The sequence below is a fragment of the Camelina sativa genome, chromosome 8, assembly GCF_000633955.1.
Source record: "Camelina sativa cultivar DH55 chromosome 8, Cs, whole genome shotgun sequence".
NCBI lineage: Eukaryota > Viridiplantae > Streptophyta > Magnoliopsida > Brassicales > Brassicaceae > Camelina > Camelina sativa.
In genome coordinates, this window is record NC_025692.1 from 9993981 (window position 1) to 10016732 (window position 22752).

The window sequence follows — 22752 nt, forward strand, 5'->3', positions numbered from 1 at the left end:
TTTTTTTTTTTTTTTTTTTTTTTTCTTAATGCTGTTGGAAAACTTAGCTTATTCTTTAGTACATCGTTTTTTCGATAGAAATTATTTTGATGGTACTCGTAATCTTTCATAAAGAAATAAAATGTATAAGACATATTTTGTTTGAAACGAAATAAGCCATGTATATCTTCGACAGTCAAAATGGTTAATATTAAACGGTAACTACCGAGTGCAGTCTAATAACTTAAGGTGAAGGTAGAACTACTCATTGGCTAATTGGGACGAGCTTCGGTTCGGTCATCCACGGGAACAGGAGTAGTTACTAGCTGACTAGGATTGGAAGTCATCTTTATCGTTGATGTCTACGGTCTACCTATACATTATTTAAATATGTGTAGTGGTTTGAAATTTTATCATCTTATAAGTCTCTCTTACTCTAATATCATTTGTCAAAGTCAAATTTTGCGAAAAGTCTCTCTTACTCTAATATCATTTGTCAAAGTCAAATTTTGGTGAGATTTTGACAAACTCAACGTCATGTATATTAATCATCAAAATGCCTTCAATAAAACTCAAAAATTGTAAATGTATATAAATTTAGTCATGGTCAACATTTAGTATTGTATGTACATATATACCATATATAAAACCATATGATGATATACGCAAACATTCCGATTAGGACGTATCTGGTTTTGCTGTAGTATACAAATTATTTTTTCTTATGAACTATATAGATGATTTTTGTTTTTTTTTTGTTTTTTGTTTTTTTTTGTTTTTTGTTTTTTTGTTTACATACGTGTACTTGTATTCAATCGTGTATTCCAAGTATATTGTGTTCAAAGAACAAATTTTATGTTATTGACACATGAATTTGAAAAAGTCTGATGAAATTCCGATATTATTAAACTAATGATTTGAAAACATACTTTAAAGTTCTATGTTATTGAAGACATTTTAAAAATTGAATTTTCATAAATGCAAAATATTTTAGTGAACTTTAAGTTAAGAAAATAAAGTTGGATTTGATGATTCGATAAGGATATCTCCAAATCGATTCTTTAATAAATAGAACCAATTTCATCGTAAATGGATGAAACTTGCCATGCGACAAGAAATTTGCGGATCTGAAGAAATGAAACTTCTGAGAGTCATCTTGACAATATCTACATAAAAAATGTCAACAATGAAATATTCTACTAAATTTTTCTTTTATTTTTGTATATATATTATTCGTTTGTGAAATTTCTTGATCATTTCTATGACAGTGACAGACAAAGTCTTCTATCATGTAGACGACTATATATAAGCAATTCTCACGGAACACAAAAAGAAGAAGAAGAAGTAGCTACTCATTCACAAACTTAAAATCCATATAGATCAAACTCTAGATCCTAGACAACATGTTCAAGGTTGCAAGGGCGTCACAGTATTTGGCGATCACCGGTGGTGGTATTGAAGACATCAAGCTCTCCAAGAAGTCATGGGTACTTCCATGGCAAAGGTGCACCGTCTTCGATGTTTCTCCGGTGAACTACACTTTCAAAGTTCAGGCCATGAGCGCAGAGAAGCTCCCTTTCGTTCTTCCTGCCGTTTTTACGATTGGCCCTCGTGTTGATGACACTCAAGCGCTTATCTTGTACGCTAGACTGATTTCGCCTCACGACAAACAGTCAAATCATGTCAATGAGCTTGTTGAAGGTGTTATCGAGGGAGAGACTCGTGTTCTCGCTGCTTCCATGACCATGGAAGAGATCTTTAAAGGTAATCATTTATTTTATATTTTCAATATAAACATTGGGTTTATTTCAACCGGGGTGGTAACATGATACTAGCTAGCACAAAACCATTAGGCTATATGTTCATTAAACACTTTGTGCTGTCTACAAATATTGTTTATAAACGAGTTTTTGGTTTTATGGTTTTGAAGGGACAAAGGAGTTTAAGAAGGAAGTGTTTGATAAGGTTCAACTAGAATTAGACCAGTTTGGTCTTGTAATCTACAATGCCAATGTCAAACAGCTCGTTGATGTACCTGGACATGAGTACTTCTCTTACTTGGGTCAGAAAACACAAATGGAAGCAGCAAATCAGGCGAGGATCGATGTGTCTGAGGCCAAGATGAAGGGAGAGATCGGTGCCAAGGAACGAACAGGGCTTACGATTCAGAACGCTGCGAAAATAGATGCGGAGTCAAAGATCATATCTATGCAGAGGCAAGGAGAAGGGACGAAGGCGGAGATCAAAGTGAAGACTGAGGTTAAAGTGTTTGAGAATCAGAAGGAAGCTGATGTAGCTAAGGCCAATGCTGAGCTAGCGATGAAGAAAGCTGCTTGGACCAAGGATGCTCAGGTGGCTGAGGTTGAAGCCAGCAAGGCAGTAGCTTTGAGAGAAGCTGAACTTCAGACTCAGGTCGAGAAAATGAATGCTTTGACTCGCACCGAGAAGCTCAAGGCCGAGTTCCTTAGCAAAGCTAGTGTTGAGTATGAAACCAAGGTTCAAGAAGCAAATTGGGAGTTATACAACAAGCAGAAGCAAGCAGAGGCAGTACTTTACGAGAAGCAAAAGCAAGCTGAGGCGCAGAAGGCACAAGCAGACGCAACGTTCTACTCAAAGCAGAGAGAAGCAGAGGGACTTGTTGCCTTAGCCAGTGCTCAAGGGACTTATCTCAAAACTCTCTTAGACGCTGTTCAGAATGACTATTCTTGTCTTAGAGACTTCTTGATGATCAACAATGGCACTTATCAGGAGATAGCTAAGACTAACGCGCTTGCAGTCAGAGACTTGCAGCCCAAGATTAGCGTTTGGAACCATGGTGGAGAACAGGGGATTGGTGGTGCTGGTGGGAGTGGGAATGCTATGAAGGATATAGCTGGACTTTACAAGATGTTGCCTCCAGTTCTTGATACTGTTTATGACCAGACTGGGATGCAGCCACCGGCTTGGATGGGTACTCTGAGCAAGTGACGCATCCTCAACAGCTTAGCCTTAAGAGGTTGAGGTGATGCATTCATGGATTGGTCGTTTACTTGTGATTAAAGATACACCAAGAAAATGTAATTTTTAAAAAAAAGTTCTGTTTGAAGACTTGGCTTATTCTTAAGTGTATGATATTGTGTATGTATCTATATATGAAAAATGAAATAAATATGTGAGAATAAGAGAATATTCAACACATTTTGTTTGAACATTCGAAATCAACCAAAAAAAAAAAAGAAATCCGTAAAACCTGAAATTGTGTGTTTGACAAAGAAATAGTGAAAACCAAATATTGCATAACTTGTTGAAGTATAAGCTTATTGTAATTTACCCTTTGGGATGGTCGAGGACATCAAAGTCTAGTAGAGATCAGATAGAATTAGAGAGGTAAAAATGGCATTTAAGGGCTTCTTTTGAAAAGCTATATATTTTACAAACCTAACCATAATAAACAAGAACAAGCTAGAGAGCAGAACAGAGAAAACGACAACGTGTTTTGAAGAGAAATGGACAAGGGCTTCTCTCTCTCTCTCTCTCTCTATGATTCTCTCTCTCTCTCTCTCTCTATGATCCCCAGTTTGGAATGTTGGCCGTGGCTTCATTAATCATGCTCACTAGTGTTACCTGCCAATACATTAATGAAGAAAACTGAGCTCTGTTTGTAATCATAGGTAGGATTTTACAAGTGTAATCATGGACTGGAGTGGTCAGTCTGGCCATAGAGCCCACAGACTGGCCAAACCGGCTTGCCGGCAGGCCTGTTTTGCATTTAAGAAAATCAGGCCTGACCAGGGTCCAGGGCTCGGCTGCTATCTCGTGCCAGCTTCCAAGCCCTTTAGGGTGGAACAGGCTAGGCAAAACCCAACAATAACTCTAGTCCTAGGAAATTTGTTTTCAGAAGATGAAAGCAGGATATGTAAACATACCACACTTTGTGAAACACCAGGTGGAGGCATGGTAAGGTTCCTTGGTGGTGGTGAGCGATCATACGATCTTTTGTCAAATCTCCATTCCCCAATTTTCCCATAGGTTAGTTTACCCTGAAATCACCACACTCACTCTCTTATCAATTTCAAATCTACCTTGTAATGGTCATTTCCCACAGCTATATATAAATTAAGTTCAGATCTTGGCAGTTAGCAGATATGCTAATCTCAATAATCAAGTCCTCAAGTTTGTAATCATCTTTTCCTAATGTTCATTGATCATAATCAGAATTTGAAAGTTTACCTTCATATCGAAGTCACATCCATAAGTGTAATGTATGATGTACTTGTCACCAACCTCTGTATCCCATGGAGGCTGATACATACCACAAACTCAATTAAACCAAAGTCCATCATCTCTTTAGTTAATGCATCAGAAAAATTCTTATCCATGTAACAAGCAATAACATAAGGTCCAGGATATAACTATTCCACTCCAATAACTATCCCTGTAATAATGGAAATTCAACAAAGTTCATGGAAGTTTTTTCACCCTTGGTCACACACTAATGCGTAACTAATTAACATTTTCTTGGAATAGCGCAACTAATTATCCATTTTGTATCATACTAGCTCATGCAAATAGGCATGGTTCCTCCATTCATAACCGCCACACAAATGTAAACGTAGAAATTTAAGAGAAAGCGAAAACGTGTGTATAGGGTTACCTGAATCATGAAGTCTTTGTGTAGAGTATTGCTAACACCATGCAATGCAGATGAAACAGCATAAGCATACCTATACTTCCAGAAAAAAAGATAACAGAAAATTTCTCGTCAAGTCTACTCAAGTGACAATCTAAACAACACTTTTGATCAAAAAGGAAAAAACTAATCCTATCAAAAAAGATGTTTACATTTCAAGAACCCATCCAAACGCCTTATCTGCTTCAGGATCTTTCTTCATAGCCAAAGAAACATTCATCCAAGTTGGAGCAATCCTTTTTAAAGCATCCTAGAAAACCACAAAAAAAATCTAAATCTTTTAGACAGACTCATTCCCTTTTAAAAACCTGATCCCAAACTGTTCTTTCTAATTTTATGCAACAAAGAACATACCTTTCCAACAATGACAGGAGAGTTCCCTATCGGGTCGATGTTAGTCACAGGTCCTCTCTCTTCTGAATAATACATCCTCAACACCTTCTCATACTTTTTAGGCTCAATGTAAAAAAAAGGGAATGCAGCTCCAACAAGCTCATCTTTAGCTAAATTTGGTATAGGTTTAACAATGATATGATCAGGCTCTGACATGAGAATATAACTGCACACACACACAATCAAATAAAAAACAACATATCAGCACAAGAATCACAATATCTGTAAAACCATTAAAAAAGTTCAAAAGCATCTCTCAACTCTTCTTTAATATCTGTTTGTTGAAGCCATTGTACAAATGCCCCTGGCCTGTTCAATACTACATAGCCCTGCAAAAAATTCAAAACTTTTTAATCAAAATCAAACTCAAATTGTATTCACAAAATCAAAAAAAAAAATCAAAACTTTTAAGGTTTACCTGATCCATCCCAGCAGGTAAAGGCTGAGCAACAAAAGTAGGAATCTCATCCATATACTGATCCGGTTTACCGGAATGCAAGATCCGGGTAAACCCACCCATTTCAGAACCGGGTCCAGCGGAAGCCTTGACCTTTTTGAACCAGTAGTACATGACTCTACATTGCCAAGTGTTGTAGACTGAATCAGACGCCGTCACGGCCGTGTGAAAAAGCCTCGTCCTTTTGGGATCAGTGCGGATTCTGGATCCGCCGCCGCGAGGCAATTCGATGACCGGGTCAATGGAGTCATCGGAGGAAGAAGATCGGCCGGGGAAACCTTGTTTGAGAGGAGCGTTAGCGGAGATGATGATGTTGTAAGTGATGAGAGCAACGGAGAGAGTTATGAGAAGTGGGTAGAACAGAGTTCCACCACAACCCATCGAGAGATTGAGATTTGGATTGAGTTCAAAGTCTTCGTCTTTCGTCTTCTTCTGTATTATATATTCTCTAGTTTTGCCAGTTGGTGGAATGGTGAACAAGATAGATACCAAAGAAGATGATATATATTTATACACTTTTTTTTTAACTCAAGCTTACATCATTTTACTTGAGCAAGTTTGTTTTTAAGATCTTTAAAAAAAAAACAAAATGAACATGATATGTTATGTAGTCAAGTGTTTTGTATTAGTGTTATCGTTGTGCACCATCTAGATAAGTTAACCCGTTAAGGTGGTTCAAGCTTTGTACTTAAGTGTTACAGCTGTAGTGTACTAGTGAAAATAACTTCTTCAATCGATAGCTTTTAGAGATTGGGTTTGAGGGAAGTGACTAAATCTATTTTCATTATGTTTCTTGTTATAGAATTCAGTTAGTTTGATTATAGTAAAACGAGAACTACATTCTTTAGTTACTTTTTTTTCACTAGGGATTTGAGAAAGGAAAAAAAAAATTGAGAACAAGTGTGAAGAAGGTAAGATACTAAGATTTATGAGATGTTTCAATAGACCAGTGGTCTTGATTGCCCTTTTGCTACTTGAGCATGTCTTAATTTCCTAAGCAATTTTTGATTATAAATCGAAACAGTCGCCAAACAAGAGATTTCATACATTTATTAACATGTTGAAATAGTCTAAAACTACTCAAAAGTCAAAACAAGTTTGGTGTCCACTGAAAAGTTGACCTACAACGATCACATTTTGTTGTAAAAGAGTGAGTTCCATCTAAGAAATCTATTAGACCCTAGACTAGAAGTCTCTATTATTTGGCTAGTAAACTTCACTTCTTAGCCTCTCCCCTCTATAATTCGGTACTAAATCTAATATATGCACTTATGTTTTATAACTGAGTACAAAAAGTCTGAAATTGTAGGGACCGAGGGGGAATATAACATAATTTGAAAGAAAAAGAAAAATGGAGATGTTTTTGGTAAACACCACCAATACCATTATAACGAACAATCAAAAGCTCAGAATAAAAGTACCAAAAATAAAACTATCATTCTCCAAAAAGTGTGTTTTCCACCCTTTGCTTTTGCGCCAGTAATCTCTCACTCTCTCTGCATCAAACACCATCACATTTTAAAGTTAACACAAACCAAATGAATCTCTTTAGTGACTGACTACTCAGATTGATTTTTCATATTTACCCTCTGTCGTTTCGACTCTGGAGGTGACGGTGCTCCAGGTCTCCGACTTGAATCCCCTCGCTCTGCACCTTCCTCCTCCTGCACCTCAAATTTATCCACAACCATCACTCATTTACACATTTGTGTATTCTTACCAGTTACCATTTTTCAGATTTTATTAACCAGTATTTGATAAGGTCAACAATTTACTCCTACCCGATACTCATCTGTATTATTCTATACATAACCCAAAGCTCTAAGATAATATAATCTATATCACTATCCCAACCCTATAGCATGTTCCCCACAAGTCAATGATATCATGTTGCATAAGGCCTTTAATCACGACATATGTAAGGTGAAAACAAGGGTGGAGATAATGAAGTACCTCTCTTGAAGAGGCTTGTCTACTGTTGTTGCTGCCTCTGCCTGTAACAGCTTCACCTGAGCTTGAGGAGGCTACATTTTGAGATATAAAGGGCATGATCTGCTGAAGAACACTTGATATGAAATTCCCTTCATCCGTAGTTACGGGCTCTACTTGTGCATTTGCAACAGCTTCGCTTGGTTCTGTGGCCGCTGTTGAAGAGGGATTTGCTGCAGCCTGAGACTCCGAGCTACCGGCTTGGTGTTCTCGACGAGATGAGGGCCTCAAAAACTGATTGATTCTGTCTCTTAATTCAGCCAAACGCCGACCGCCAGGAGGAGAACCGCTACCACCTACATGTTTAAGAGAAGCAAAGATTTATGACATAGCCTGCCTTTAGGTAACACAACATCTACATGGTGTAAGAAGATCGAAGCCAAAACAGCATAGGGAAACATCAATTCAAACATAACAAAAACCCAGTAAAAATAAGAGGCAACCAACGTAAAGTTTCATCTTATCAACAATTCAACAACAATCAGTATAATAGTGTTGCAGGAAAGTGAAAATCATGTTAAAACTAACCTTCTCTTCCTGGAGTACCGGCGCTCTGTGGCTGCCTAGAAGATTCAGTAACAGGCTGATGTACACCATCCAATCCAGTAAAGCTACGCTCACCTAACGATACTTGCTGATATCGAGCAACAACGGGTATAACTAAGGCCACAGGATTTCGAGGTTCAGATGGAGCTCTTGTTGAGGGGGCAGAATCAGTAGTGTTGCTGGGTGCAGAAGGAATTGACTGACCAGGGGTTTGTTGTGTAGTACTTTCTTCTCTCTGGTTGGTCCCACTGGCGGCCACCCAAGATCCTAATATAATATATCACCAAGATGAATCCAGATATACGATTTTCAATATAGCAGGAAATAACAGTTTATACTTAGAAATAAAGTCTATGAATAGCACCTGTACGTATTCTTATCTCAATATTTCTTGGGGTAGAGGCAAGTGATTGTCCAGCAAAAGGGTTAGAATGTGCGGTTCCTGCTTGTAAGCCTCCAATACTCGTCCCCTGCCGAGTGGACTACAAAAAATTAAGGTAGACACAAAGGTAAGGGCGAGCAGGACAAGTGGACACACTGGTAATGATGAGAGAAACAGAAAGACAGACCGTCAAGGGATTTCGCCTTGTAGGGGATATGAACACTGCAGGCCCAGCATTAACAACAGCATCATCCTGACATTTAACATAACAGTTATGGGTCATCATATGCAGACTAATGCATCTTTAAAGAAAAAATTGTAAGATTTTGATCCACTATATGTAGCAAGAGGATACGCACAGGTGTTTGTCCCAAACGAAGCATCATAGTGGCACGGCCGAGCTCCAGGAGTGAAATGCCTAAATTCTCCAAGAGGGAACCTGATTGAACCATGTTTGACTGGCACAACCTTCGAGATGACGGATCGGTCACATTTACATGATCCACAAGCTGCGTCGAAAGATTCTGCAAAAGGGAGTTATGAAACAGTTATTCTTGTTTCCCTGGATTTGAATTACTACTAATGGCAACTCTAGTCAGTCTGTTAAAAGATAACAAAAACACAGCACGTCACTAATGTTGAACTACTCTTAATAACTTTAATATTTATTCACGAAGAAGAAACGGGTGTCCCAGGGCACTAAAAGTCGGAAACAAAATTAGCAAAGATATAAGACATAAGTGGCTTTCTAAAAAAGAAACATGAGATAAAAGTAAAAGAACATACAGATAAGCAATCTGCTACTTCACCGATCAACAATTGCCTTGTCGATTGCAGCACTTCTGCCAAATGAGATGGTCTTGGAATCCGACTCTCTCCAGTAGTAGAAGCAGAATCTTGCGCATTGCCCATTGAATTTTCAGAATCTTGCAAGTTATTAGCATTGCTACCTGCAAAAAATCACAGTACCACTATCAGACTCTTGAGACTTGTTTTTCGACACAGAACCAAACATTTAAAAATTAGTCTTAACCATTAGCAGCAAATTCGTGTCTCAGATGATTCAGATATTCAGATAAGGTTGTCAACGAATCTGGAATCGCCTGCAGTGGAAACCGTATAGCATTCTCATCAACAAAAACATGATGCAAAAATTAAGTAATTAAGTAATCCATGAAAACAAGGAAGCATACTGGTAGTTGTGACGATGTCAAGGGAGTAGACGTCTGGTCTGCAGCATTTGGTGCGGCAGATCGCCCTCCAGAAGATTCTCTTGTAGAGCTAGGACCAGAACTCCGAGACAACCTCTCATGAAGAGGACCCTGAAAAATAAAGAGAATTCTCTTACATCCAAAATCGATTTATAGAAATAGCAGCAAATTAAAGGCAATTACCATAGAATCAATCCCTTCGATACCACCTTCTGGATTAGAGATCCCAAGTGAACCCAGAACAGCTGAAACTATCTGCCAGACATAAAACATAACTCATAAAAAAAGATCACATCTAATCCAACACACAAAAATAGAAACAGATCAAACAGATAAAAGAGGGTATACCTGACCAAGATCTGAATAGACTCCTCCATCTGCTTGCTCAGCAATATTGAAGGATCCTACTACAACCCGTGATCGTTGACTGCCCTGGCTGTCACCAGCACTCAAAGCAGGATCAGCCGCTGAAAAAACAAGTTATCTACTTAGCACGTTGAAATAGAATCTCACAAAAAGCATTGGCAAATGCTAAAATATCATGAGAGAAACTCAAAGATGTTTAGGAACAGTTTTGGGGACCAGTAGTTTGTAAGGGAACTTGAAACTACCTGCATTACTAGTTGAACTCTCTGATAATGGTGGAACAGGTTGTCTGACAACCAAATGCAGAGTGTGGCCATCCTCAACATCTAAGATGGACCCATTAAAGAATTTTGCAGGTAAAAGGAAAAGAATTTACTAGCTATTATATGACACTGGAAATGTAAACAGGGAAGCCGTAACCAAGGTTTTGNTAGACGTCTGGTCTGCAGCATTTGGTGCGGCAGATCGCCCTCCAGAAGATTCTCTTGTAGAGCTAGGACCAGAACTCCGAGACAACCTCTCATGAAGAGGACCCTGAAAAATAAAGAGAATTCTCTTACATCCAAAATCGATTTATAGAAATAGCAGCAAATTAAAGGCAATTACCATAGAATCAATCCCTTCGATACCACCTTCTGGATTAGAGATCCCAAGTGAACCCAGAACAGCTGAAACTATCTGCCAGACATAAAACATAACTCATAAAAAAAGATCACATCTAATCCAACACACAAAAATAGAAACAGATCAAACAGATAAAAGAGGGTATACCTGACCAAGATCTGAATAGACTCCTCCATCTGCTTGCTCAGCAATATTGAAGGATCCTACTACAACCCGTGATCGTTGACTGCCCTGGCTGTCACCAGCACTCAAAGCAGGATCAGCCGCTGAAAAAACAAGTTATCTACTTAGCACGTTGAAATAGAATCTCACAAAAAGCATTGGCAAATGCTAAAATATCATGAGAGAAACTCAAAGATGTTTAGGAACAGTTTTGGGGACCAGTAGTTTGTAAGGGAACTTGAAACTACCTGCATTACTAGTTGAACTCTCTGATAATGGTGGAACAGGTTGTCTGACAACCAAATGCAGAGTGTGGCCATCCTCAACATCTAAGATGGACCCATTAAAGAATTTTGCAGGTAAAAGGAAAAGAATTTACTAGCTATTATATGACACTGGAAATGTAAACAGGGAAGCCGTAACCAAGGTTTTGACAAACTACATCAGGAAACTAGGATACACAACTGAAAGGAAATCTCTAAGAAAGAACCAATAAATTATGCTGGAAAGAACAAAAGGATACGATAGGCTGATAGGAGCTGATCATCCTTCATAACTTTTCCACGACATATCAAGCGTTGTTGTTCCGTAACGACACCAGTAATGGAAGCAACTTGCTCCTTCAATGCAGGAACAGGGACCTGGGATAAAACAAGAAAACAGAATGCAAATATAAGAAAAGGCTATATGGGACACAGATAAACAAATGAGAACTGAAAGAAGTCCTCCACGATCTTAGATTTTCAAAGAAGAAACTTCATTATGCAACACATGCATGCGATGTAAGACAGACCTTTACAGCTAGTAGTCTCAGTTCATGGAAATGAATATTATAAGCAAACAAGAAGAATTCATGATTGAGAGATAATGAAACATCAAAGAAATTTCTATTACAGTATTCATCTTACACATTTATCAACACGTAAGGTGTAAGTTTGAGAATCCAATGTCTTTATCTTAATTTCAACCATAGCACCGGCGCATTGAGATGCCTCAACCATAATTTCATCTTTGCCATTGTGTCCCATCTTTTCAAATGCCTTTGAAACACCTGGAAACAAGAGAAAAGAAAACATCAGCTTACGTTTAAGCTATCTCAGCTGCATGCAACAAAAAAAAAAACAACCTTTGATCAAATTGGTGTTTACAAAAATGACTCATCAAACACTGAGACAAAGCTCAACACTGTTTTAATAAAACTCGTTCAAATCATGTAGAAATCTTAAATCATATATAGCTTTGCCAAGAACCAAATTCGTCAAGTTGGACACTTTTATACCAAATTCAAGAGCAAAAAAAAATCAGACCTTTAATCACTCCAACGCATCAAAACGATGAAGGAAACAGGTAAAAAAGATGTGATCACCACAGCAAACTCAACCACAACAACGAAAACAGCTAAGAAAAAAAAACTAAAAAAGCAATAAATCTAATCCCAATCGCTAGTTAACAACGAAATTGAATCAAGCACCAGTGGAGCTCTAAGCGTTTCGGTGACCAAAAACAAGAAGAAATCGATCTAAAACCCTAGAGAGAAAAAAGTAGAAAAAAAAGCAACGGAGAGAGGAAACGAAACCTAGAAAAATTGATCGGAGGTAGAAGAGAATCGAAACCAGCTGAGGAAGAAGGAACGATTCTTTAACCCTAAAGAGAGGTCCTTTCGCGGCTCAGAGAGACGATTCCGCGGCGAAGGACAGTGAGAGTCTCAAGAGGAAGGGGAAAAACAAAAAAAATAAATAACGATTTTATTTTGTCAAATTTGCCTTTCTTCTGCTTTAATAATATCTCACATGAATAATTTTTTTGCTGATTTTCTTTTATTTTTTTGGGGGTAAATAAATTAGTTTTGTTGGATTATGATCTATAGATAAGAGTTTTTTTTTTTTTTTTTTGTACAATATCTTTGACTTTGGCATATTAGTAAAGTGGATATTAATTTATGGAATATTTGTTTTTCATATAAATCATGTTTTTACTATTAAAAAAAAAGTGAATCTTGAGAACATTGTTGACTTGTGAGTGATTGATGAATTTTTTTCTAGAAGCAAAAGATGTAAATGTAGAAAAAAAAAGTAATTTGTTTAGAGGTTTGAAGTAAAGTATCCTTTGATTCTTGGCACTTTAGTAAAGAAGGTATTAATTTATGGGTCAATTTGCCCAAATTTAAAGATTTAATTAAAGATATAGCATATTATTCAAAAAAATTAGAAGAATAGGATGAAGGACGAAAAAAATTACAATTTTAGTGTTGTCGGTGTAGTGGTGACAACCAGCAACCAGAGTGGTTGCCAGAGTTGTGGTGGCCGGAGGTGGTGCCCAGAGCAGTGATCAGAGCGGTGGTCGGATTTAGTTGCTAGAACGGTGGCCAGAGGTGGTGGCTGGAGTGGTGGTCGGAATGGTGGTTGGTGACAGTGGTCGAAAGAGAAGGTTAAGGTGGAGGTAAGATTGATATGAATGAAGGTTATTTTTAAAATTATTATATAAAATATAGAGAATATAATTTTTATAGTTAGTATGAATAAGAAGTGAATTAAAGAATTTTTTTAGGTTAGTTTTGCCAAAATTCTTTTAATATATTCAGATTTGGTATATTTTTGAATATTCATATAATTCAACTTTAAATAAAATTTTAATTTTTTAAAAAGTGAAATTTTTGAAATGTTATTATAAGTGATGAATATATTTTCTGCTAAAGAAAAATTTTGAATAGATTAAAGGCAAAATATTTGAGCATATTTTTAGTGTCAATATAATTTAGTATGTTGACCAAAAAAAACAAACTATAGGTTTGTTCTTTACCTTGATGTCGACATATAATATGCGTTTGCAATTCCACGTACTCTCCACATACGTATATCGTCGATCTTAGAATTTACAAACACGAGCTGCAAGCCTGCAAATGTGATGCGCACATGTCTATAAACTAGAACTTAAGTTAATTAGGGATGTAGACATATATTTTTCTTTCGAGAATTTCTTACTAATGCTCTTTTTTTTATGCCTTTTTTTTAAAATGTCCGGTGGTTATTTTTAATTCTATCCTTACTTTATTTCGTAAAGACATTTTTAACTTTTTTTTTTATAATTCTACCGACAATTTTATTCGACTTTCTCCGTCGTCGACTTCTCCGTCGTCAACCTTCTCCGTCTTCGTCTCTTCTTCTCCGTCGTCATCTATCCTTCTCCGGTCGCATCTCTCTTTCTCCGGTCGGATCTCTTCTTCTCCGGTCGCATCTCTCCTTCGCCATTGTCACTGCTTCTCTCGTCGTTTTTCCTCTTAGTCCTTTCTTTTACTTCGTCGTATCTTCTTCTCCCATCGTGTAAGCTTGTTTCTGAATTTTAATTTTGTTTTCAATTTCAATTTTTTTTTAGCTTTAAGATTTTTGTTTCGATTTCAAATTTGATGTCAGAATTTTTTAGGTCTAAATCACTTGTTCTTTAGATCTGTTGTTGGGATCTCTCTTCTTTTAATGTAGTTGTTCTTTGATATAGTTGTTGGGATCTCTCTTCTTTTAATGTAGTTTTGTAATTTGTGCTATTGGTTTGTTTTCTCAGGACTTGTTTGGGTGTTCAAATGATTGAATTGTATTCAGTATGTGGATTGTGGAAGTTGAACAACAACATTCATTGGGAATTTGAGATGGATAATGAAAGGAGAGCTTCTTTGATTAACATTGATGATAAAACTAGATTTAGTGAGCTGGTAAAGGTCCTACTAGAAGATTTTGACATTGATATTCAGGCCCAATTTTTAAAGCTTAGTTATACATTGCCTGTTGTGGCTGCTACCATAGGTAGTATTCCGATCTTTATTAGAAATGATAGGCAATTTGAAGCTTTTATGCTCAAATATGCACAAAGTAGAGGAGTTATTCATCTATGTGTTACTGTTGAGCAGATATTTATAGTAAACTCATTCTCTTATTCTTTCTAATATTGTTTTAGAAAAGTAACTGATTTGAGGAATGTTTCTTTATCAGGGCCAACCTAGCTCTACTCCTTTTATTGAGAGTGTTACTGTTGTTACTCAGGTAACTTTCTACTTTAGAATTTTTAATTATTTCTTGCTTACAAAACCTTATAAAATCCTTTGAAAACATTTGTAAAACGTTTTAAATACTTTACAAATCCTTTTAGGATCAAACTAGCTCAAATCTGTTTGTTGGGAATGCTATTGATGTTTCTACTGCTACTCATACTCAGGTAACTTACAATGGCATAAATGTTTTAATTGCCTTTTCAACCCCCTTTAAAACCTTTGGTAAATCCATTTAAACACTTTAAAAAACCTTTGAAAACAGTTGTAAACCACTTGTAAATCCTTTGAAATCCTTTGAAATCACTTGTAAAACCTTTTAAATACTTTACAATTTTTTTAAAAATTCATTGATTTATACTTCCAGGGTCAAACAATACCAAATCCATACGTCCAGAGTGTTCCTCGTTTTTATTGTTCTCTTGTTGCTTCTTCAAGTCAATATACTGGCACTGATGATGATTTTACTGCTACTGCTACTCATACTCAGGTAACTTACAATGACATTACCCCTTTTAAAACCTTTGGTAAATCTATTTAAACACTTTAAAAAACCTTTGAAAACAGTTGTAAACCACTTGGAAATCCTTTGAAATCACTTGTAAAACCTTTTAAATACTTTACGAATCTTTTCAAAATTCATTGATTTGTATTTTCAGGGTCAACCAATACCAAATCCATAAGTCCAAAGTGTTCCTCGTAACATGACAACCTCTGTTGGGTATCCATCTGGTTCTTCACACTCAACTGGTTTAATCGATGTTGATTCACTGTTTTGTAGGATGTTATTCAAAGACAAAACAGAAATGAGAAGTCAGATGCGGATGTATGCAGTCAAGCATAGTTTTGAGTTTCATACTTTTAAGTCAGACAACAAGAGGTATGTTCTTCATTGTATTGATGAAAAATGTAGTTGGAGGCTACGTGCAACTAAGGTTAAAACATCAGATAGCTTTGTTGTTCTAAAGTATATTAGTCAGCACAATTGTGACTATGCTTTAAGGAATGTTAATCCGCCAAGCATCTGCAAGGACTTTGGCTGGTATGGTTAGTAACCATTTTGTAGGAGGAAAGCTTCCTCTCAGACCTAAACAGCTCATGGAAATTTTTAGGAATGACCATAGAGTTGGTGTCTCGTACTCAAAAGCATGGAGAGCTCAAGAACATGCATCAGAACTTGCTAGGGGTTTACCTGCTGATAGTTAGGAGGTTTTACCGAGTTGGTTCCACATGATAGAAAAGAAGAATCCAGGTACTATCACTTACATCAAAGCTGATTCTGATAATAAGTTTAGATATGCTTTTCTGGTTTTTGGTGCATCAATTAGAGGTTTTACGTTGATGAGAAAAGTTATCTCTATTGATGGCGCCCATTTGAAATCAAAATTTAAAGGGACTTTGCTTGCTGCATCAGCTCAGGATGGTAATTTTCAGTTGTATCATATTGCTTTTGTCATTGTTGATTCTGAGAATGATGCATCATGGGATTGGTTTTTGCGGTGTTTGAAGACTATTATTCCTGATGAAAAGGATCTAGTTTTCGTGTCTGATCGGGCTTCTTCAATTGCAACTGCGCTTTCAGTAAATTATGAACTTGCTTATCATGTGATCTGCACTTTCCACTTGCAAAAAAACCTGGAAACACGATTTAGAGCATGTGCTTATCTTCTTCCAGTTGTTCATGATACTTCAAGAGCTTACACTCTATATGATTTTGATTATTTGTTCAGTCAAATTTCCAATGGTAATCCGGAACTTGGAGAATATCTTTGGCAAGCTGATATTAGGAAATGGTCACGTGCATATTCTCCTTCTAACCGGTACAACATCATGACATCTAATTGTGTCAAGTCCATTAACTCCTTGTTAAAAAAGACTTGCGAGTATCCAATTGTCTGCCTGTTTGAGACAATCATGTCTATTTTGACTAGGTGGTTTAATGAAAGACGTGAGGAAAGCTATCGACATCCATATGTTGTTACTCCAAATGTTGGCAATAAGATAAAAGCATCTTATAATAATACTACCCACTGGCTTGAAGTTTGTCAAGTATATGAAAATGTCTTTGAGGTTAAAGTAGGTTTAAAGACGTATGTGGTGAATTTGGACACATGGAAATGCACATGTTGTATGTTTGATATTGACAAATTCCCTTGTACACATGGAATTGCTGCTGCCAAACATGTCAATCTCAATGAAAACATGTTTGTTGATGATTATCATTTCACTCAAAGGTTATAACTCTCTTCTTTAATTGGGTTTTGAAAAGGTTGCTAAAGTAACAGATCCCATAGGATTTTACAATGTTTTAAAAGGTTTTACAAGTTGTTTATAATGTTTATAAATAGTTTTAAAAAGGTTTTACAATATTTTACAAGGTTTTTCAAAGGTTTATCAAAGTTCTATAAGTCTTATCTTCCTCTTTTTATTTACAGATGGCGTTTAGGATATTCAGAGAGCATTCACCCAGTAAGTGATATTGAGTATTGGGAGATTCCAGAGAGTGTTAGTACTTTTATTCGGCCACCTTCTACTCGTATACCTAGTGGCAGGCGAAATAAAAAGAGAATAGCTACTTCATGGGAGCATGGAAAGGCTAAGACAAATTCAAAACAATACAAATGCAGTAGGTGTGGACAGTGTGGACACAACAAATCTAGTTGTGTAGTTGCTATCTAACTCTCTCTCTCTTTAATTCAACTTGAATTTGTTCTTTTTAAAACATTGTAAAACCTTTTAAAAACCTTAATTGATTGGCACTCAATCCATTACTTCTGTTCGGCTTTTCGGGTTTATTTTTTTTGGCCCACCCTCTGAAAGGATACCAAACAGTCAAGTGAAAACGTAATTGATTGGCACAGTTAGCAATGTTTATTACGAACATCGAAGGAGATAAATCAAGATACTAGAAAGGATTTTCGCGGTTACCCCAAGCCCAGAGAAAAACAACTCTCCACTTTTGATTTTGAATCGCTTAGGTTTCTTTTGTGGAAGACGATTGAAGGGGTAATACGCAAATAATCTCTTTCGAAACAGCGAAGGGGTAAGAATTGAAGGGGTAAGATTTCGAAACAGCACTACCAAAAGGTCGTAAAACCGTAATTGATTGAAGGGGTAATACGCGAAGTGTCGCTTTGGTTTACGAAAAGTATCCCCCACTTCGGTTATAATTACGCGTTGAAGGGGTAAGAGTTATGTATTTATGAAGCCGAAGGGGTACTTTTTGTAAACCAAATCGGCTATCCGCGTATTATAAATACTTTTTGCTCTTGACTTACACATCAAACATTTGTCCCACGAAAACGTAAAATCATCTCTCAGACTCGACAAATCTTATTACCTTCTTCCTTCAATCCGTCAGAAATGTCGCAATTTTCTTCAAGCCATCAAAGGTATGCCTTGAAAACTTTGAGCAAGGATCATTCGACAAACGTCACAGCAGGTTAACGCCTACATCTTCAGATTAGTTTTGTCTGTTAAGGATAAAAGAGATTGAGTGTTTTTGCCTTTTTGTTACTAATTGTTGATGACAACACTTTCTATTGGGAGGCTACTTTAATTGGACCGGTGAACACCCCATATGAAGGGGAGTGTTTAAAATGAGTATTCATTTTCCGTGTGATTACCCAAATAATCCCCCAAAGGTATCTGTTTTGATTATACTCCCTTTTATTTAGCAAGCATGTGTATTAGGACTCCTTTTGCAGCAACTCAATAGATTTTTAAATATAATTTTTTGATAATGCAGGTTTGTTTCGACACAAAAATTTTCCACCCAAACATATCAGATGAAGGAGCTATTTACTAAAAGTGTTGAAGTCCACATATTGGCAGCCCATGCCGAATATTTGGCTTTTCAAGAGAATAGTGGAGAAGTTGATTGAACCAGAGGTCGATGATGAGGATCATATCAATAAAAAAATTTCCAACCTCTACAAAACCGATAGGGCAAGGTTTGAAGCAACATCAAGAGAGATGACAAACCAATACGCTGAGAGGTGAAATTAAAATATGAACTTAAGTAGTTTAAATCTAATTTTCAAATCTTGAATAATTCAACTTGTATTTGTTCTTTTTAATAAAATATTTCAGTCTGTGGTGTTGTAAACTCCATTTTCAAACAATTTTTTTTCTTCAGATTTTACTGTTTTAAAACATTATAAACAACTTGTAAAGCCTTTAAAAAAAGCAAGTCGTACTGTTTTATATCATTTATAAACCACTTGTAAAACCTTTTAAAACTTTCTAAAAACCGTTTATACTCTTGTAAACCAAACGTTTTATAAAATTAACACCATTTAAAAGGTTTTACAAGCGTTTTAAAACAAATTTAAAAGGTTGAAAAGAATTTTGTTAAAATATTTCAATGAATTTTATAGGATTTACAAGAGTTTTAAAAGGTTTTTAAAAGGATTTGAAAAAGATAAACACCCTTTTTAAAATTCTTGTAAAATTTTTTAAATTCATTGAAATACCTACACTTAAACGAAGTATATGCTAATTCTGCAAAGATGTCAAACGCTATATATTGAATAATCGAAAAGGAGTAACTTAACATTAAAAAGACAAAAAATTGAAATCTACTTGCAAACTAAACATTGAAATATTTTGCCATTCATTATTCTTCTTGATGAAATAAGCTAAAGTTCCATTCCTGCGATCACGTTTATATACCAGCAAGATGCAAACTTCCATAACCTAGGTTTTTGCTAATTCTGCAAATTATAGATTTTTCTTGAAGTATTTGTCCCTGTACTCCTGCAAAAGAAAAGAAAAAATTAAGTTAATATTAAATAACAGTAAAATGTGCATTAAATCTAACAAAAGTCGAGGTTCACTAACCTTTAATGTTGAAAACATTTGGGTACCGAGGTATCTCATTTGTGGAGTAACATCTTTAGGAATTTTGTGAGGATGAAGAATTAACATTGCCTTCCTTGCTACTTTACTTACATCTTCGTTAGTTACCGAATCCATGACATAGACTTTTTTCCACTTATTCCCTGGCCAAAGATACTACAATGTAGAACATCCAAATTTTGTAAGTATTTAACGCCTATGATAACAAGAATATGATTTTTTCAAACTTACTTCATCCATTGACGAAAGCATAAATTTGACGTCCCCGAGCATAGTTCAACGACTTATTACTGCCTCGATTTGTTTCATTTCTTCGTCACTTATATTGTTCTCCTGCGTAGAAGGTGTTTGCACTAATACAAACATAAGAAAAAAAATATTATATGTCATTTTCAAAAAGGAAAATCATCTATAATAAAGAATTCAACAACTTACAACTGCTCATTTCCTGGCTGGTGTGTTCTTGTTGAGTGGGAGCTTCTTCTTGGCTTGGGTTTTCTTGTTGAGTGGGAGCTTCTTCTTGGATTGGGTCTTCTTGTTGAGTGGGAGCTTCTTCTTGGCTTGGGTCTTCTTGTTGAAAGGGAGCTTCTTCTTGGCTTGGGTCTTCTTGTTGAGTGGGAGCTTCTTCTTGGCTTGGGTCATCTTGTTTAGTGGGAGCTTCTTCTTGGCTTGGGTCTACATCATTATCTGAAATATTAATACACTCTTCGTCATCCGATATAACAATGTACGCTTCTTGTTGGTTTGAGTCTACATCATCAGCACTGTTAGGCTTCTCATCCTGCATAAATAATTATATTTTCATTAACCATATGTAAATTATTTTCAAATATGTTTTGACAAGGTTTTTAAAATTAGTCGATCGTATTCAAGTAACACATACATTATCATTATTCATATCCTCCTCTTGTGGATCATTTTCATTAGTATCTGAGTATTTTCTTCAGGAATAACACTTAGGTCCCCTCTCAAGTCAGTTTGTTTCTCATGTTGATAATCTTGATTCTCTTCTTTAGATACCTAGAAATGTTGTAAATTTTGTTTAATACTATTTAAAACACTAGCAAAACCTTTGAAAACGATTATATGATTTTGTTAAAAACTCGTTTAAACACTTTTAAAACGATTTTAAAAGGAATTCAGTTTTTTTTTCAAACCATTTAAAACTATTGAAAACCCTTTTAAAACCATTATTAACACTTGTAAAACGATTTTATATAATTTTGTTAAAAACTCTTTAAAACACTTTTAAAATGATTTTAAAAGGAATTAAGTTTTTTTTTTCATTTACAAATTCACTTGGAGAAGCTGGTACTTCCTCTTCTTCAAAGTCGGTGGCAGATGCTCGTACTTCCTCTTCTTGAAAGGCAGTTGCAGAGGCTGGTACTTCCTCTTCTTGAAAAGCAGTTGCAGAGGCCGGTACTTCCTCTTCTTCAAATGCCCTTGATTCCCACTGTGGTGTTGCAGTAGCAGTAGTGATACCAACATGATTCTCCAGTCTCACTATTCTTTTGTGAATAAGTTGACATGTTTTTAAAATCATGTCAATTTTTTCACTATAAGATATTCTTTTTTTATGTTAGTTTGATTCAAGGATGGCCCAACAGCTTCTCTCACACGCTTGTTTTGATTTTGTTCTCCTTTTTCAACTTGAATCCATCCTTGAATCCATTCCTCCTTAGTCATCCTATAGCCTTGGATTACAAGTTTAATAACTTCATCAAAATCCTTGTCTTCATCATTCGGTGGCATAACCAAATGGCTATATTCATCGGGATCACCAACAATTGTTTTCACTTCAACCTGCAAAGATAAATCGATTCATATTATATCTCAAAAGTCTTATACAGATATTGTAAAACCTTTTAAAACTCTTTTATAATTCTCGAAATTCCTTGTAAAACCGTTGTAAAGTCTTGTAAACCAATTTAAACACATTGTAAATACAAATTACGTTAATAACACTATTTTAAAAGGGTTACAATGTGTTTTAAAACTATTGGAAAACAAAAAAAAAATAGTTCTAAAGAAGTATTAGTACCTTGCCAGCCTCAAGAACAAATTTTATTTCATTGAATTTTGGGGATTTTGTCATTTGCCATTGCAAGATCAGCGGGAGATGTTGATTTTGACTTGAAATGCTTTCCCTAACACCAAATTGTTCCCCTAACTAGCGAACTGAAGATAACGCCCAGATTTGGATTGCATATGGAAAGCCAGCCATACCATATTGTATCTTTGCCAACGATCCCACAGTCATTTGTTTCACGCCTATCACTAATGATTCGTAAGCAATTTCACCCCAAGGATACTTGTAGAAATTCTCAAAACTACTGGCTCTCTCCAAATTCTTTAAGGGAATTCGAACTACTGGATTTTGTGCTATCAATATCCCCTCCACTAGTAACAAAGCGCCTAATCGAATTCTTTCCTCAGGTTTCATGTCTTTTCCTTTTAAATTCCAAAGTACGACAAAGATCTTTGCAGGACATTTTATTATTCATCCACAAATCTTTTTTCGATGTAACAGTACCTGATGGAACAGACCTACCGGAAGGCCAGTTGTAATGACGAATTCCCTTAGCGAAAATCACATAGGTTGATCATCAAATGCAAACCAGAGCTCATTTTTCGCAAACAAAATCCTCCTCTGTAGTAAGTGGTGGACCAGTTGACTCGAGAAGTTGATTTCTTTCCGATTAACAAATTCTATAATTGGACCCAAGAAAGACTCCTCTAACTTCTTGAACTCTTTTTTTTTTAATGATTTCTTTACAGTCGCCAAAACAGCTTTCTCAGAAGAATATTTAGTTACTCTCTCTAATGTATCTCCCTCTGTGCCTGGCGTGATTAATCTTTTTGGGAAGCACAGTTTCTTCGCAGAATCTTCAAAAATACTCATATCGCAAAACCTGTCAACATTGTTTACAGAGAAGAACATATTCATGCCATGCACCCAAGATCCCTTTTAAAACCCTTTCACATTCTTTTAAAATCCTTTTATAAATCCTATTTTAAAACCAATATAAAACTTTTTAAAGACATTGATAAATTTCCAACCTTCGAATTCCGAATTCA

The 22752-nt window shown here is 36.0% G+C and overlaps 4 protein-coding genes across 5 annotated transcripts; 2 read left to right on the forward strand and 2 right to left on the reverse strand.

Moving 5' to 3' along the window:
* Positions 1307 to 3167, forward strand: LOC104706847 (flotillin-like protein 2). The gene is made up of 2 exons (XM_010423071.1): positions 1307 to 1743; positions 1910 to 3167. Exons 1-2 carry the CDS (start codon positions 1383 to 1385, stop codon positions 2944 to 2946), a joined length of 1398 nt encoding a protein of 465 aa, XP_010421373.1. The 5' UTR covers positions 1307 to 1382; the 3' UTR covers positions 2947 to 3167.
* LOC104706849 lies at positions 3307 to 5982 on the reverse strand. The gene is made up of 8 exons (XM_010423074.2): positions 5460 to 5982; positions 5303 to 5370; positions 5003 to 5207; positions 4801 to 4898; positions 4613 to 4682; positions 4189 to 4260; positions 3885 to 3998; positions 3307 to 3582 (listed from the first exon to the last, which is right to left on the reverse strand). The coding sequence occupies exons 1-8, from the start codon at positions 5877 to 5879 to the stop codon at positions 3523 to 3525; spliced, it is 1107 nt and encodes a 368-aa protein (XP_010421376.1). The 5' UTR covers positions 5880 to 5982; the 3' UTR covers positions 3307 to 3522.
* On the reverse strand, positions 6735 to 12525 carry LOC104706850 (large proline-rich protein bag6-B-like). Of its 2 annotated transcripts, XM_019228402.1 has the most exons (18): positions 12355 to 12525; positions 11687 to 11829; positions 11302 to 11419; positions 11027 to 11107; positions 10764 to 10882; positions 10599 to 10670; positions 10434 to 10526; positions 9609 to 9644; positions 9449 to 9518; positions 9202 to 9365; positions 8775 to 8939; positions 8603 to 8668; positions 8398 to 8515; positions 8238 to 8300; positions 8016 to 8147; positions 7452 to 7783; positions 7085 to 7168; positions 6735 to 6994 (listed from the first exon to the last, which is right to left on the reverse strand). In XM_019228402.1, exons 2-18 carry the CDS (start codon positions 11804 to 11806, stop codon positions 6986 to 6988), a joined length of 1842 nt encoding a protein of 613 aa, XP_019083947.1. In that variant the 5' UTR covers positions 11807 to 11829; positions 12355 to 12525; the 3' UTR covers positions 6735 to 6985. The 2 variants fall into 2 exon arrangements, with proteins under 2 accessions (XP_019083947.1, XP_010421378.1); XM_010423076.2 differs by lacking the exons at positions 10434 to 10526; positions 10599 to 10670; positions 10764 to 10882; ... (2 more) ...; positions 11687 to 11829; positions 12355 to 12525 and adding exons at positions 9810 to 9881; positions 9975 to 10093; positions 10238 to 10362 and having other exon boundaries at positions 8016 to 8300; positions 9609 to 9737.
* LOC104709376 lies at positions 14419 to 17493 on the forward strand. Its single transcript, XM_010426001.1, has 9 exons — positions 14419 to 14685; positions 14759 to 14809; positions 14916 to 14981; positions 15182 to 15304; positions 15596 to 15657; positions 15728 to 15856; positions 15927 to 16000; positions 16052 to 17048; positions 17250 to 17493. The coding sequence occupies exons 1-9, from the start codon at positions 14419 to 14421 to the stop codon at positions 17491 to 17493; spliced, it is 2013 nt and encodes a 670-aa protein (XP_010424303.1).

Bases quoted from the DNA above. Each gene is read 5' to 3' on its own strand.
- LOC104709376 (XM_010426001.1), top strand. From the start codon at position 14,419: ATGGATAATGAAAGGAGAGCTTCTTTGATTAACATTGATGATAAAACT. The intron at 15,857-15,926 runs GTATGGTTAGTA...GGAAATTTTTAG, and splicing joins ATCTGCAAGGACTTTGGCTG to GAATGACCATAGAGTTGGTG. The intron at 16,001-16,051 runs GTTTACCTGCTG...TCCACATGATAG, and splicing joins TGCATCAGAACTTGCTAGGG to AAAAGAAGAATCCAGGTACT.
- LOC104706850 (XM_019228402.1), bottom strand. From the start codon at position 11,806: ATGGGACACAATGGCAAAGATGAAATTATGGTTGAGGCATCTCAATGC. The intron at 8,669-8,774 runs GTGCGTATCCTC...GTTAAATGTCAG, and splicing joins TTCGTTTGGGACAAACACCT to GATGATGCTGTTGTTAATGC. The intron at 8,301-8,397 runs GTGCTATTCATA...ATATTATATTAG, and splicing joins TGAGATAAGAATACGTACAG to GATCTTGGGTGGCCGCCAGT.
- LOC104706847 (XM_010423071.1), top strand. From the start codon at position 1,383: ATGTTCAAGGTTGCAAGGGCGTCACAGTATTTGGCGATCACCGGTGGT. The intron at 1,744-1,909 runs GTAATCATTTAT...ATGGTTTTGAAG, and splicing joins CATGGAAGAGATCTTTAAAG to GGACAAAGGAGTTTAAGAAG.
- LOC104706849 (XM_010423074.2), bottom strand. From the start codon at position 5,879: ATGGGTTGTGGTGGAACTCTGTTCTACCCACTTCTCATAACTCTCTCC. The intron at 4,899-5,002 runs GTATGTTCTTTG...GTGGTTTTCTAG, and splicing joins CTCCTGTCATTGTTGGAAAG to GATGCTTTAAAAAGGATTGC. The intron at 4,683-4,800 runs GTAAACATCTTT...CTGGAAGTATAG, and splicing joins TTTGGATGGGTTCTTGAAAT to GTATGCTTATGCTGTTTCAT.